This window comes from Cygnus atratus, chromosome 3 (genome assembly GCF_013377495.2).
Source record: "Cygnus atratus isolate AKBS03 ecotype Queensland, Australia chromosome 3, CAtr_DNAZoo_HiC_assembly, whole genome shotgun sequence".
NCBI lineage: Eukaryota > Metazoa > Chordata > Aves > Anseriformes > Anatidae > Cygnus > Cygnus atratus.
Genome location: NC_066364.1, coordinates 9,984,047 through 10,001,008, shown reverse-complemented (window position 1 = coordinate 10,001,008; position 16,962 = coordinate 9,984,047). Strand labels below are relative to the sequence as shown.

At 39.1% G+C, this 16,962-nt stretch overlaps 1 protein-coding gene across 1 annotated transcript in view; it reads right to left on the bottom strand.

The window, feature by feature from the left end:
* LDAH (lipid droplet associated hydrolase) overlaps nucleotides 1-16,962 on the bottom strand; it is a 118,794-nt gene that overhangs the window by 28,391 nt on the left and 73,441 nt on the right. Inside the window, exon 5 of the mRNA XM_035560103.1 lies at nucleotides 8,509-8,749. Within this exon, the coding sequence (XP_035415996.1) occupies nucleotides 8,509-8,749 (241 nt within the window). The remainder of the gene's footprint in view (nucleotides 1-8,508; nucleotides 8,750-16,962) is intronic.

Below are 16,962 nucleotides of genomic sequence, written 5' to 3'. Positions count from 1 at the left end.
TCTTTAATCTGCTTGGTATTAAAGTTGCAGGAAGATCAGAACTACACATGAAAATCAGTCAGCTGTGCTTGAGAAAGCATAGCAGGGTTTGAAGGCAAAAATAAACAAAAAGTTATTCAACAATTATATGCAAGTGTTTTACAAACAATAGATGCTTTGTTAAGGAGTGTGAAAAACACTCCTTTACTTTGTGTGATGAAGCACGTGCAGAAGAAGTGAGGTGTGTGATGGAAACTGAAGTGTCTATGGACTAAATCCTGCCCAAGATTGCTTGGGAGCAACTCCCATTATCTTCAAACGACAGAACTACCCCTTAGCTGGAGGAATCTCCAGTTTGAGCTCTCACAAGCCCTGGCAGTTGGCCGTGATGATGAGATTTCTGCTATAGCCCAGATTTTTGGTCATGGAAAGTTATCTGTTCTCTTCTTGTCTAAGAGGGGCACAGAAGGGTCTGGTGAAGGTGGTCCTCAGTCCCCCAGGATGGGCAGTGTATGCAGCAAGTTAGCATCTCCATGTTGTGCTTTCTGCCTGGGCTCTACCGGGAGTTAATATGCTCTCCTAGACAAGTGTTTGAGCACGTGAGCAGCTTTATGGAGGTCAGTTTAAATGTTTTACTGGATTCGTACCTGATGCTGCCCCTTCCTTGAGGAAGCCTGATGGTGTTCAACAACCGCACCACACTGTCCTCTGAACGGCGTGAAGTCCCTCTCGGGTGCACTGGATTTGATTGGTACAAAAGGTGAACTTTGCATCACCCTTCATTAAATATAAAACCACTTGTTTTAAAACTCATTGTAAATACAGTCAGCTATTGCTCTAACCAGTAAGTAATCTCTTGCACCACTGGGATTTCTCCAGATAACCAGCATTTCCTCCACAGACCCGTGAAGACTCTATCGAGTTTTAACCTTGACAATATAATCATGTTAAAGAGTTAGGATGGGCAGACAATGAACACTGGTTGACATTTTCCTGACAAGCAGTATTGGCAAAACAGACCGAAATACTGCATTATCTGACTGCAGGAATTACACAGACTGGTGTTGCCTTTAGTTGCATGGAATGACAGGTATTGCATTACTCAGCAGCTTTGTAAACGTTAAGCTCCAGAAAGCCTACTCCAAGACACAAATGTCCGCAGTCTACCCATAGGTATGGCTTTAGCATGTGCTTCAGTGCTCTGTTGGGACTACAGGGAGAGATCGCAGAATATATACGTTAACTTCAGAAAGGACTTAGATGAATCAAGGTAAACTCCCAAGCAGCAAACACAAGTTATGACAGATCCAGGAGCTGTACTCCTTGAAAAATTTAGACAGACACCTCTTAGACAAAAGGCATGAGTCTACTGTGGAAGGGGATCTTTCCCCTGAATCCAGGGGGTTTTGTAGTGGGACCAGGGGAAATAAAGTACCAACATACAGGTGACTGTATCTGACAGTGGCTAGCAGAAAGGAACTGTAGCTGGTAGCATTTAACTGGCATGTAGTTATTTTCAACATCCTTTCGGCTTTCTTGATGTTACCCTTTCCTTTTTCATGCCGTTTGCAGTGTATTGTTACACTCGTTGCAAGTCTGTGGGAGTAAATCATATCCCTAGGGATGAAACCCCACCAGGGGTGAATAAACAATCTCCCCTTCCCAAAGCAAATCCCAACAGTGCCTCACATTTCATGGAAATGATCAGCAGCTCCGCTATCCAAACATTCACGCCTTATGAGTAATATTTATGATGGGAGTCTTTTACGTTGGGTTTTTCCCCCAAGAAGAAAAAGAATAATTAAAAGAAATAAAACCAATGAGAAATTTCCACATTATTACTATTATTTTCACAAGGTTTTCACAGGAAAGTAAAAGCTTTCACAAGTAATAAAAGTCCTTGTTAAATGTCTTTCTTTCTTTTGGAAGTGGGGTAAATTATGAAGCAGATTGACTTTAAAAAATAAATAGGACTATAAATACATAAAAGTCATTGCCTTCCACCAGTAATTTAATATGAGCATCCTACTTTTAAATAAGGAAAACTTTAGTTCACTCGCAGAAAGAATAAAGCAGATGTGAGCTTTTTCCGTCAGCTTAAGTGCTGCCTTGGTAAGGTGAGTTGTCCGACAACATTAAACAAACATTTTAGTCAGGCATCGCACAGGAAAATAAACAGTAGCAGAGGAAACATGAAAATATTAAAGGCTGTTATTCTTTGGCCCCTTTTCCTGCAAAGCAGGTGATAAAATATTACTGTGTTTCCACAGGTAAGGAAACACTCTCTTAAACACTTTGCAGAAATACATATTACGATCATCACTTAAAATGTCAGAAGTGGATAGGGCTCAGCTGTGACAGCACACAGGAGCCTGCAGAGAAACTCTGCAGGATCAGAAGATTTAGCACGCTGGGTTGGACTGGTGGGCTGCCTACAGCAGCCTTCTGACCCTGGGCAGAAGCAAATTCAAATACAGGCAAAAAGCATCTTGTAAGAGACTGCTGTAGAGTTACCTGATTTCAGGAAATGATGTGGATACCACTTAGAAACTAGTGAGAAGGAGGAAGGTTGTCTGCTCTATCGTTTTGACCTCTTTATGCACCATTGAGTATCAAAGAATGCATACAGAAAGATGAGAGGATACCTGCTGAGCTTCATCTTTGTTGCCTACCTGTGATATGCTACACTCTTAGGCCCAGATATAAGTTTATTTAGTTCATGTAGTTATGATTTACTCATCATGCTGGTAATTTCTGCCCTGAAATTTTGTCTAGCTATCATCATCTCTGAATACTATACATATTTAGTTATAAAAATATAAAAAAAAATCTTTGGAATGATTTCTTCATTAGAGCCAGAAGTTATTTAAAACTTACATACATCAGGAGAAAAAAGAAATCACTTCTTACTACCAGGGCTTTAAATTGTGTCCTGAAAAAATCAACCTGAAAATTTACTCATCTGCACAGTTGTCCAGTGGCAGCTGGAGGGAAAGGTTTTACTCTCATGCCTGCTATGAAAAACACAGGTGTGAGTTTTCAAGGTGGTACCTCAAATCCTCTGTGGTTTCAGTTTCTAACTCTACTTTAAAATGCACTGCATGCACATCAGCCTGTCTAGCTGATGTGGTTTGTGGAAGTTGCTCATGACTAACATATCTATCTATTTACAAGGTTAAACTTATGCCTTGGGATGTACATCTATGTACAGTTCTGCTGGTGATCAGCCATGGGATGCTGGGCAATAGCTTGTGGCTTGTCTTGAGCAATGCTCACTGATGCTCACTGCTTGTCTTGAATATCAGGTTCTTCTTAAAATGTGTTTGAAATGAAATGACCTAGTTAGACTAATGTAAACTAATCAGATAAATTCGACTAATATTGGACAAACTGTTGGTAATTAAAAAAACACAGATCCCTAAATTAAGATGAAAAAGCAGAATATAATGTGCAACGCCCCCTTGGCCTTACATGCCTGAATAGAGAGCTCAGTTCCATACAACTCCAATCAAAAGAGTATTGCCTTCCATGATGGATTTAGAGGTGCTCATCGTATCTTCCACTGCTTTTAGGAGTTAAATTTTCATTTCAGTGTGAGAAAAGAACATCATTTTTTGCAAAACAAAGAAAGAAAAGTAAATTACATTGTAGCTATAAAACTTCAGCTATAAAAATAAGCTATTATATAGATTTCTAAAGTACTGATTAAAAGCTGGGTGGGCAAAGTGCTCTGATTTCATCATTTCATGTGAATTCATTTATTAAATACTTATCTAATACTTTAAACAGTCATTTTTTGCTTCAAAAAATATCAGTTGCATATTCGGAGCGGTTCATGTGTGTCATGAAAATAACACCACACAGTGTCCTTACCTGAGTATTTTAGTGAGATGGGTTTTTCTACAGCAGTTTAGCCTCACAATAGATTTCTCTAAAAATTTCCTGTTTTACTTGTCAGGAAGTGGAGCTGAAGATGTGAAATGAGTTTTCAAATAAGGTAGGAAGCAAATGACAAGGCTATTGCTAGAAACCAGCAGCTGTAAATTTTAACACAAAGCACGGGCTATCTGCCTTTCCTTCCAGCAGTGAGGGTACAATTCAGATCCCATTGATTTTTGATGTCAGCAGCAAAATGAAGAGCCAGTAGATGCAGAGAGGGATTTATCTCCTCTAGGTTTAGGTGCCTAGCAGAGATAGGGTCCCTTTGCAGTCTGTAAAGAGAAGTCATCTGTAGGGTGCGATTCACCTGACCTGCTTTAGATGCCAACTCACAGCATGATGTTTACATGTGGGCAGATGAAGACTACTCTTAGTGTCATATTTAACATCTCCTTGTTTAAGAAGAGAGAATTAGAATAGAAGCAGTTCTCAGGACATGAGAACTCCCAAGGTGGGAATAATTCAAACGTAGAATGAAATTTGCCAGTTGGTTCCCTGGAGGTGAAATTTTATAACAACTTAGTTAATGTAAAGCTTATATTCCATTTCCATAGTGGTCTGCAGCACCTAGAAGCCTACATTTCACTGGCTTTTGATACAAATTCATTTCACAGATGCTCTTTTTGCCAGTTCTGAAGATTTTATCCTATGAGAAAACTTGCTCCTCTAAGTCATTCCAGGCACGTAATTTTGCCAACCTGTACAGCCAACAGAGAGAGGTGGTGTAGCTTTCCATACCTGGGAATCTAACAAACCATCCTTCACTGGACTGTGGACTATATACAGTTTCCTAACTCACGCATCAGAGTAGATTGCCTAACACTGCCTTAGCACTTTTTTCTCTGTGACGTGGATGAAATATAAACACTACACATGAAATCTGAATGTCTGCACACTTGGAATGTGTTACGGTTTGAATCTAAATTCTGATGTTTAATCTTCATTCCCTGTCCTCTTACAACATCTCTTGTAAGAAGACTCATAAAATAAAATGAAAATCTATTGTCTCCAGCTTTCATTTGTGTGATAGTCTAAACACTTCTGAAATCCTCATTTCAGGTTTCTGAGTTCCCTCCTTCCCAACCTGCCCGAATTCCACAAAGGAGTCCTTCTCCTCCCTCCCTCACCCCCAGATTTCTGTAGTCCCTCGCTCTGTGAATAGGTTAAACAAACAGGGAGATTCCTCAAGGGAAGTCACAGGTTCAAGATCACAAAGGACGACCCCCTTTGGGCCAGTTGGAGGTTTTTCTTGCTATTGTGCTTATCTGTATCTTCCCTGTCATCCAGACGTTAACCTTTGACCTGGGAGCCTGCCTCCCAAAAAAGCCTTGCAGTGTTTACCTATTATGTAATGTCTGTGCTTTTGTGGAAATTCTGCAGAAACAAATGGAGGAAGTTTGCCAGTCAAACTGGTGGACAATAAATCCTGTCCTATGTAGATAGAATGGTTTACTGTCACTGTAAGTCTGCTACTGGCATCTGTCACCAAAGAAATGTTTACAAATTTCAACAGGCTGGAGTGCCAAAGTGTTCCAGTACTGAAGAGTTACACAAGATTTGTAGAATAACCATCACTGTCCTAGATAGGGGTATCCTTGTTTTGCCAGCCTGAATAAACAGCATGACGTTTCAGATAACTCATGGTCACTCACGTCCAATTTTTCTGTCTATTCATCCCCTACATTCATGAACACAAGTATCTCAATGCCAGTCTGTTATCTGTAATACTTTTTCTGCCTCAAAATATCCTTGCCAGAAGTTTAAAATCCAGGTAGGCAAGCTGCTTTCAGACCTCTTTGCTTAATTCTAGCAAGTTCATTTTTATTTTTAAGCTATGTCTTCCTATCCTTCCCTACAATCAATTTTCTTTACAGTTCCTGCTGTCTCTCCTCCTCCTATTATTTCCCCTTCAGGATAAGACTTTATACCATGTTACCTTTCTGGACAATGTCATCACAACTTCTGCTGTTTGACTGGGGCTTCTCCATGCCATCAATTGCAAGGTTGGGACAATGGAAAGATGACTTTGGATAAGAAGCAGGAGCAAACTTAATTTGAAACAGTTGGATAGACAGGTAATATAATTCTTCCTTCACAACACCCTAACCCCTCTGACTGAGTCCTTCAACTAGGGGCCCTGATCTGGTTGCCACTGAAGGGAGCTTTTCACTCTTGATTTCAAGGGGAGCAGCACTAAGTCTTACAGTTCTGCTATAATTAAGTTTTCAAATCTCATTTCCTTTCAGAGGAGAGAAAACATTGTTGTGACTAAGCTTTGGATGTGGTAACAAATCCCTGGCAGGTTGATTTGTTTTAACGGACGTATTAGTTTTAAGGAAACTTTTACCATCTTTTCTGCTCTTAATCACAGCTTTTATTACAATTACAGTAATGCAACAGATGTACATGCCAAAGGCAATATGTGTATTTTTAATGAGTTGACATGCAACCTTCCTGGAGAGGAGAAACAACTTCATTTGCTCAACATTTCTCAACCATATCTAACAGTTTATTAAGGGACAAAGAGTCGATCAGAAAAATATCTACCACAAATTCAGGGACTTCACTCACTTGCAGATGAGCAGTTCCGTAGGACAGTCTCAGTTGTCATGCTAAGCTTAGCAATTCTTGCTGAAGGGTTACATTTTCTATTGTCCACAAAGAATACAAGAGAAGGCTAACAGACAATATCCGGAAAGCCCTACAATTATTAATCCATGCATGTGGTCCTGAGTCACTGGGCTGTAAAATATCATCAGTTTCCAAAGATGGAACTGAAGGGGAATTCTGCTAAGAAAGATGATATCACAAGCCCAAAGGAATGAGTTGCATCAATAACGCCTATTTGTGCAAGTTTTACAAGACTTTGGCTCACAAAGACTTTCATTCTGGTATAATGAATTCAGTCAAGAAATTGATCATAGACAGAGATCACATCCTATGAGTACAAGCCCCTTTAGCCTGACTTTTTGCTGCTATTTTCCTTGTAGCTTGGACACAGATCAGACACGGGTGCAACCAGAAAATTACAGCCAGCAGACACCCCAGGACAGATGCACTAGGGAACTGAGCAGCTTGACAAATCAGGCTCCAAGAGCAGCACTCGAAATCCACTCTTTTAAATTATTCCTGGCACTGCTGTGGTCTTGGCCAAACAGCACTCACAAACAATGTCTGGCCACGCTTTTTTTGGAGGTTAACACGGGCCAAGGACCATTTCCAATACAACTCTGGATGTAGCTACCTGTTTTGAGAGGTAGAAGTTTATCTGTGTGGACCAGAGAAGGATTCCTGGCTTGTAGAGACATGACCCCACAGACCTCCACATACCTTTCTCTGAGAATAAATTAACAGAGGAAGAAGCCTGAACTCCTAATGTACATATGACTGCATGGAAGTTTTCTCCTTGGACATCATAAAATTACCATAAATTAACAGGAACCCAATCAGCAGACCATATGACTCCTATCAGAAGTTTACATTATCAACCAGGAGCCTGGTTTTGTCAGGTACGGGGTACTACAATGGAGCAACTATTATTATGGCACATTTGTGCAACATAAACAACACTGTTTGGGGTTTGACAGTAAAAACCCTCGCTGCCCATCCTGCTTTCAGTCTCTGCACAGTCCTACAAGAGAGGCTGGTACAGAGCAACACATTCACAGATATGGGCTGAGGTTAAAGGGACTCGCAGCAAGCACAGAATCACTCTGGCACATCTGTTTGGACGATTAGGAGGTAAAATTAACTGATAGAAGACAGAACACAACTGGAAATCTAGGAATGTGTTTTTACTACTATTAATGCAATCTAAACTTCCTTCTTGCTATTATTACTGTGTTAGCATGTCAATTCTAGTCCAAATTGTTTTCAACTGCTAACTTACTAAAATACCTGGAATATAGCACAATCCATGTTCTGGTTTTCATTCTAAACTTAACATAATTTATCTGAAATTATTCCCTTTCTTAAAGCTGTTCCTGTTGCTAGAATGTGTAAAATACGCATACAGTGTGCCATATCACTGCAAGAACGTTAATCTTCTGTCTTTGCCCCAAAAAGCACTGACATTCTTCTTTGCACAAAGTAACATCTCTGTGGTTTTGTAGGCTGAAGACCCTTTCCTAAATTTACCAATATTCCAATTCACATTACAAAATCCACAGTTAAATCATAGCTTAAAAAAACAGATGTGAAGAACCCTTTGTGAAACTGATTATTGATTTATTTTCACTACCCAATATGAAGGAAAGGCAAAAGGTAAGAAGGGATAAATAACATAAATTTAGATTGTAAAGCAGTGGTTTAATCACATGAGATACTGTTATTAATACAGGTTAGAGTTTTCTTAACAAATATATATTCTTTTGGAAAGTATTTTATTCGTTATTTTCCCCTTAAGATTTTTTTTTTATTGAATTGTTTGAGATTTTCTTGTTCTTGTGGTCTTAATTGGAGAAAAGATTAGACCTGTCCTTAAAAAGTAATTCATGCTTTAGTACGAAGCATTTGTGTACAAGAGTACATCAACATTTACACAACTCAATACAAAAGTTGGTGCAATAAAAAAAAAAAAAAAGCGCTCACCAATGCAATCCACACTGAAGAGATTTACTGAGGTTGTTATAGAGGACTCATCACAGGTTTTCATCCCTCGCAGAGCAAAGCGCACCAGGGAAGCTTTGACTCCCTCCGGCAAGAAGGAGAGCAGGTAGACGGGCATGTACAGGATGTACCGCAGCTTGCACAGCAGGGGTGTCATCAGCTTGCCTTGCGGGGACTGAGCCATGCGCTCTATGGTGGGAAACAGCAGCACGGAGCGCAGAACCTGCCGGGCCAAGAGAAAACCACCGTCAGCAGCGTCCCGCAGCACCACAGCCTGGCCTAGGAGGCAAAGTGGCAAGTGAGGCCCGCTCAGGTCTGCCAGGTGCGGACACATAGGCAGGCTTTGTGGCATGCCCAGATGATTATTATTTTCTTAAAATAAGGCAAACAAGAAGCTGGTTATGACATGCTGGGTTCTATCGGTCAGAATAGGATGTGTTTAGCTGGGAAATAAGGTGCTGGGCAGGAGAGCCCAGCAGGCCGGCCCAGCAGGAGCTGTACCCACAAGAGGGCAGCACACAGGAGCAGACCGATATGGCAGCGAAGCACCTGGCTCTCTTAACTGTTTTCTCCGAGCAAAACAAACAAACACATTTAAAAATTTCCACTGCCAAGACAGTATCTTTACAGTCTGACAGCACACAGGTTTTCTGATTTGCAGTTCCACACAGGTATGCCTGGTCAGGGCATGAGAGGAAGCACACAGCCTCCTCACTAAGGTGCATACAGCGGTACACACGACTGCTTTCTGCATGCCAAAATGAAATAGTTGTATTTTAAAACCAATGCATTATTTTATTTTATGATAACAGAATATACTGCAGCCTTAAAACAGAATGAAATTAATTAAAAAACCTACCCACACTGAGAAAAAGCAAATTGATACTCCTACTCCCTGGTATATTTCCATGTTAATATCAAACAAATATTCTTAAAGAATACCTGCCACTTTTCCCTGGAAGTATAAACATATTAGAAGAATTCATATAGGAAAATGCCTCGAAGACACACAACTGCTGTACATAGCAGAAGTATCAAGAAGGCAAAACATGAGAGATTCTGGATATTACATTTGCAGTATGCATTTAGGTATAAATCGCTGTGCTTTGTTGGAGACTCAGCATAAACAGAAAAAGATGCAGTTATAGATGTCTGGTTACTGCATATATCTTTCCACATATTACACAAATTAAATGAGTATTTTTAAAAATATGTTCAAATATTTCTCTTTACTCCCAAAGCAGAGTCAGTTCCTGCATGCCATTGCACCTGTGTGCAGCGCCATGCTCTCAGCAGCTCTCTCGGCAGAAGGCAGGGCATGCCGTGATGGGATGCTCACAAAATCTGGGCATTGTAACACAGCAAACAGGAGTAATTCAGGAAATAGAAGTAACTTGCCGTGCTGCACTTTCTACAGTACTTTAAAAGCAGACTTTGAAAGTGTTATTTATATCGAATACAGAACTATTTTAAGAAATCCTTCTACTTTCCAGCTGATACTACTTTGGTTGTAGACAAAGAAAAATACATTCTCGGGGAAATCAGTCCTGGGCCTCTTTTTATTAAAGGCAACCAGCAGCTGAAGTATAGGAATGCAAGACTTGTACTAAATTATATGGTAGTTTCGTGATATTTCAGCTAGGAGCTGAACTCAAACTCTTGTGATCTAAAGCAGATTTGACCTGCGTTCCCAGGCACACATTAATCCTTTGACATTACAGTTTATAGATACAGGATTAGTTGCTTGGAGTGCTGTACTAACCACTGGGGGAAGTTGCTAAACCTTGGAGGCAAAAGAAAGACAAACCAAGAAAGCTGTTACAAAGCTCTCGCATTCCTGCATTTTTAATGGCATACAAATTTAAAAGATGGTGGTAATATGGAGGGTAATTTTATTTAATTTCTTTCTTTAATCTTTGGCAGACAATAACAAAGAAATTCAAAATTTATATTTTTCAAACACTTATCAGCTATTTCTTAGTTTACTGCTAGATTCCTGAGCCAGGATTTTGAAACGTGCATTTGCCTGCTGAATTGCTTAAAGATGTAGTTCAATTTCTTTGCAATACCACTGTGGATACAACAGACTTAACGTATTTTATTATAATGACACAGATGTTTGTAAAAGCCATATGAAATAAGTGAATTAGAATTATACAGGTAAAATGAAGGAAAATAAAAAGATTCTAACACTCAACATCAGTTAAAATCATTTTTGTCTTGTCAAATGCCAGGATCTCATCTAGTTGCAATTTACACCAGCTGAAATCACATAGATGGCACACAATTATATTCATGTTACAACTTCCAGAATTATTATATAACTAGTCATTCTGTAGATGGAGGGCATTATCTGTTACAAAGCATCGGGTATTCACAGCTACAAATGCCATGCTGTACATCATTAAGTAATGTGCAAAGGCAAACAGCCCCTTTGTTCATGGAAATCCTTCTCACACATAATGATAGAAATTTCTTGTGATGGCAATAAATCAAAATACAAAAAGTGTTACAGATAACTAGGGCAAGAAATCCAAATCTCCTGGTTCAAATTACCCCTGATTCAAAGTCTAGGGATATTTATTGGTTAAGCACTTGGGAAGGCAGAGAGCTGGCTAATCAGAGGCACTACTCACAGAGACTTGAATGGATTTGGGGACTTCTGTAAGTCAACCAGTGAACCAACAGGCAAACATGCCCCATGCCCATGATGATTTGCTGAGAACTGTAGGTCGTATCACTTACCCTTTCTGTGCTTTGGTCAGCCTGCTAAAAACAGTGCATATATTCCTACATTATACTGAAATTGTCACTGCTGATTGTTTTGACAATAAACAATATTTGTAAAATGTTTTTTAACTTGCTTACCAGTTATTTACTTGACCTGCTACTAAAGTGCAAGACTTCAGCCCACAGGATAATGCCTACATTCACAGTTAAAGTTCAAGGCATAAGGCATGGTTTCTCTTTTGTCTTGTCAGCAGTCAGCTTCTTCTATTTCCATTATCTACTTCTAACTCTTTACATTACACAGACCTCAAGACCTCAGTGGTTCAAGGGACGGTAATACAATGCGGCATCTCACAAATTTTTGTGGTTTAGATCTTGTTAACAACAAAAAAACATAACATTATCCACTATTATATTCCTTTTTGTCACTGTTTATATACTTTGGTGTCTAGAGCTATCAATTTTCAGGTACGTATGGTCTGCACAGCTAGTTTTACATGACAGAGGGAAGAGAAAGCACTTATTTCAAAGGAAAAGTGAGTCCTCGAAAGAATGATGTTGACCAAGGAGCTTTGGTTAAGAGGGATCTCTAAATGAGTATGATTTGCTTCATGTCATCACTGCTTCATGCAAATATTGAAGAACAAAACACAGGTTTCCTCCAAACTACCTATGTAAAGAACTCATGCACATTCCTGTACTTCTGGGCTTTCTATCAAGATTTTAATCTATTTAAAACAAGGTGGTGGTATAAAAGCTAAGAGCTATCACAGAAGGAGGATATCCAATTAACTAACTCTGAAGGGAGCTCGGGCACTAGTCTGAATTCTAACATCCAGCATTTGCACTCAAATCAGAAAAAAAATTCTATTTGTAGAGTCATTCACTTTCTAGATGTGAGCATGTGAAGCATGGGACAGGACATCCACATTCAGACAACTGCTATGACACTCAGAGCCTGCTTTTTCCTAAGGAAACCAGAGCTGAAACTCGAGTCAGGACATCCCCAAGCCCAGGACTCTGCCCAGAGCAGGCTATACAGCAACAACTGAGTCTACTCAAGTTTTTAGAGCATAATGGTTATTTCAGCGTTTTGGGATTTGCAAAAACAGTTGGAAATCTTTTGTTTTGATTAAAATGAGAACAGAGAACAAAACATTAAACAATTAAATTTACAACAAATTGCTGTTTATCACTGCACAATTTATTAGTCTTGACCACACAAACAAAGGATTTTTGTAAAATGTTTAAACAGTTTCTATATAAAGACACTGAAAGTATGAAGATCAGATCCAGCCAAAAAAACAGACTAATATTTTTCATTAATGCCTTCAACTGAAAGAGTTGAAATACACTTGGCAGCTATGCTTTCAAGTTTGAGTGGGTAATGCTACTTGTTTTAGGGACTGGTAAATGACAACATTGAGGATATAACACCTCACGAACAAATAGATGCCACTTACAATCAGTATTCAAAAGAGTGACATGATTTTCAGACCTGTTAACTCCTGTGAAGTCAACGAGCAGAGCTCAATGCCTCTGAAATCAGGCAGTTTTGATTATGCATAAGAAATGCTGGCTACAAACTCAGGCACCTGAGATTATGTGGGCATTTAAAATGAGCCAGGAGAGAGCTGTGCCACCTTGTAGCTTGATCTTAATATATAATGCCATCTTACTAAGAGAAAAAAAAATGGGACAGAAGAGCAGGCAGGAAGTGAGAAGCTTGATAGGAATGACAAAAACGAACAGGAGCCATTTTAAAGATTTTGTGGGTTTTTTGTTCAGAAGAGATCCCAAGTAGATGAATCCATTAACTGCAGACAGGCTTTGTTGATCATACATCTTGGCTCCCAATGGACAGGTTGTCCCTGCCCACGACACCTCTTGATCATGTTCAGATTTCTCTACGAAAGCTGTAAAATAACAAAACTCTGACCCACTGAAGAAAATATTTCTCCTACACTATCAGAAACTAAAACTTATTCAAAACTAACCTGCTGGTTCACTGTGCTTTAGTGGCACAATCAATGGTCACTGGAGGCTTGCTCTGACTTTTGAGTGGGGAAGGTTTTGGAAAGTACTTGCTCCTGCTGAATAATCTGTTCTTTCCTCACTGGGGGTGTAGGAACGGTTAATGCAATAACCACCAACAAAAAGAACTCAAGGTTTGGATTCCTCGCCCGTTACGCAACTCACAGCCCACAGCAACTCCAGAGATGAAATCAGCTGGCAGAAGCAGGAAGCAATCTATTATTTTTTATAAGCGAGCCATCGCGCTGACCCATGGTAAGTACCGAAGCATCCAAGTATGGCTCTGCAGCCACACACCCCTGACCCGTATCGATAGCACCAGGATGTGGAAAGGAGGCTTGATTTTGTATCACAGGGCTGGGAAGAAAGCGAGGAAGTTTTACTTTAAAATCCTTCAGAAAAACGAGGAAAAGTAAAAAACGTTTCTCTGTCAAAAGTAACACTTCTTTTGATATATCTGGTTCATCCCATGTATTAGTTTATTATTCCTCTGTTGTGTTGGCAAAAGAAAAGCTATTATCTGTCAGGTGAAACCTAGTAAATTTTTCAAAGCTAACATAATGATGCACTTAATGGTAATCTACAGTCTACCCTTGACACGGAGTGCCACATTAATCACAATTTCTTTTACTCAGTATGCAGAAACCTGTAGGCAAAACAACTCGGGTCAGGGAAGCGTACCCTGCTTTATTAACACAGCTGTGCTGAGAAGATTTCCAAGAAAACGCGCAGGACAAAACAGCCGGCATTTGCTTACACTTTCCTCGCACAAAACAGGACTTTCTAGGCTTGCCATCTTGCTTTGCTCAGTCCCTTTCCTAAACACACTCCTCTATTCAATTTTTCCTTTGCACACACTGTCAAAAAGAAAGTATATTTTAAAATCTTTAAGAATTTCTTCTTCAGCTGCTCATTTCGAGATGACATTTTGTTTCTTGCATGAGCACACTGTCTGTCACAGCTCGATATACAAAAAACCAAATGATTTCATGACAGAAAAAGAACGAAAGAATGTACAGAAGTTACGAAAAACCTATTTCACTCCTGGTGTGAAGCAATCCCATATTATGTGCGCTTTCTTCTATTTTACCTTCTAGATGTCCTGTGATCCCAAATGAATGTTTGGGGATATTAAATATGCAACACAACAAATATCTTAAACGCAGCTGATAGACAATACTATCCCTGGAAATTTCAAAGTGCTTTATAAGAACTAAGTCCCCCAGAGATGTCTTACCATACTTTTTTTAAGGATGAATAAACTGAAATTCAAAGTTAGATGACTCCACATACAAATTTATACTGTTAAGGCAGGAAGATTAAAAAAAAACTCTATAGCAATTCATAAACACCTGCTCTAAGCAAAACTTACTCTTCTCAGTAACCAAATTGTTTCTGCAAAACAGTTGAAGTGGTAAAAGTGTGAATACCCAACATTTTGTAGAAGAGTTGAAGAGTCTGCATTTTTTTTTTACCATGAATGTCTTTGTAGATTAGTTAGTAGCTGTTGAGTTCAAAAGTCTTCTACTAACATCACTGTAGTTTACAGACTACAAATCCCCCTTGAATTTTCTTATTTTATTTTAACTTATCTACAGTTTCTATTTATTAGTGCCCAAATTTTCACTTCGGCACCAGATTAATTTATTTTTTTCTATTCCTTCCATTGCGTATCTCTCATTGTGTTATGTATAATCCCTATGACTAAGTGACAGAAAGAAGGATTTTTTTTGGAATTTTTAAAAGAAAATCCTTTGAATATGAAGAGCATAATTTGCTCCCTGCAGAGTTTAATTTGTTTTCCAAACAAAAGCACAGTTAGTGTAAGCAAGTCCTTCTGAATGCTACTAAAACTCTCAATGATACACTTACATTTTTTCTGACGGATTCAAGGAATTCTTGCTCCCTAGGATAAGCAAACTTTTTGAGTGCCCCTAACAGCGTCATGGCAATGTTTGCCACTCTACTTTAGTAAAGGGTATTCAAGCTTTCATAATCTGAGAACAGACCGGATCAATACTCTTGATCACAACCCCTTCTGATAAGAGTTTTCACAGGTTTACCTAGGATACAGCTGAGGACTGAGTTCTTCAAGCGCGACAACAGAAGCAGGGCTCTGAATGCACGAGAAGGATGCACAGACGCACTAAGGCACAATTTCTCTCACAGTATCTGAGGTTCAGTTGGGCAGAACTACTTAATGCCATCTTTAAAGCGAACAATGCTCCACTCTGCTTTTTTTATCTAGGTAGGAGCACAGTAGTCTGAATGCAACAGGGTAACAGCAGAGAGCAATGTGTTCAAGATGCGCAACATTACTTGCAAAGTAAGGTGTTTTGTTGTTTTTTTTTTTCTTTTCTGCTTTTATACAGAAATATGAATCCAAACAGTAGTGCCTAAGACACAAAACACTAGAATATAAACATCAAATATCCTTTTAAGGACTAAGCATAAGCACATGCAAGCAGTCCATAAGATTCATTTACCAAATAAACTTTTGAGTGAATTTTGCTTGACAACTTCTGTGCTGCTAGCTACAAGATGTAGTTACTGTCTTGGGCACATGCCAAGTCCAACACACCCCACATATACATACTGCCCAGGTACACCCTTCTAATTCTTTGCTGAATAAATATGGCAGAACCTAAAGATCCCCATCCAGCACAATGGTTCCATGAATATTAGTCACATCTTACACTAAAAGTACAGCTTCGTAATAAGACACAGTAAAGCATGCTTATATGCACAGAGCTGAGTTATGGCAAGAACACAAGTACAACAAACATTTTTCTTTATGGTATCAGTACAGAAATAACCTAAGATTTATCATATAAGAAGCAATGATTAATGATTATTCTGCATATTTATCCCCATGTATGCCTTCTATAAATATTTCTAAAACTTCAATACTTCTTCAACTTCTGAAAGTTGAAACCAGTAGAAACATTTTTCATTGCCTACATTTGTGGCTCCCAGTTTATATCACACTCTCAGTACTGGTAAACTGAACTGGGCTGGGACCAGTGCTCCAGAACTGAAACTTTTTTATTACTTTCTTTGGTATGATTTTGGCCAAAGCCAGGTAGCCCCTTCCCTGATGATGTCTGTGCACACATTAGAAAATAGCACAGACCAGGAACTGCTCTTAATAGAAGATATGTGTGAAGCAATCGTGTTTGGGGCTGGGGGGAAAGAAGAAGGCTTGACTATTTGAATAGAAACTCCATTTTGACACTTACTGTCAAAATGCCACAGGATGTGCCCTGGTTTCTTCTATTTATTAGCACAGAAAAATAATTTAAACACTAGTTTTAGCATACCTATTTCATTCAGTCAGATGTACCCCACACAATTCAAAGGGATTTAATAACTGATCTTGTATAAGTGAGATTCTACACACACTATGTCATCCCTGGCAGTTATATAGAGATCCTCCTTTCTGTTGCCATGAGATCATCCATCAGAATGGGAAGAACCACCAGTCACTAACTCCACATATATTTCCCTATATACATATTCATGATACGTGCTGAAATCTCACCATAAAATAGCATGAAAATCAACGAGAAGAAAACTTCATCCTTTTCAGAGTTAATTTTGGCTTAGTTTCATCCATGTTCATTAGTGGCCCTTAACTCAGGTGCCTAAATTAGCAGTTAAATCATCTGAGAC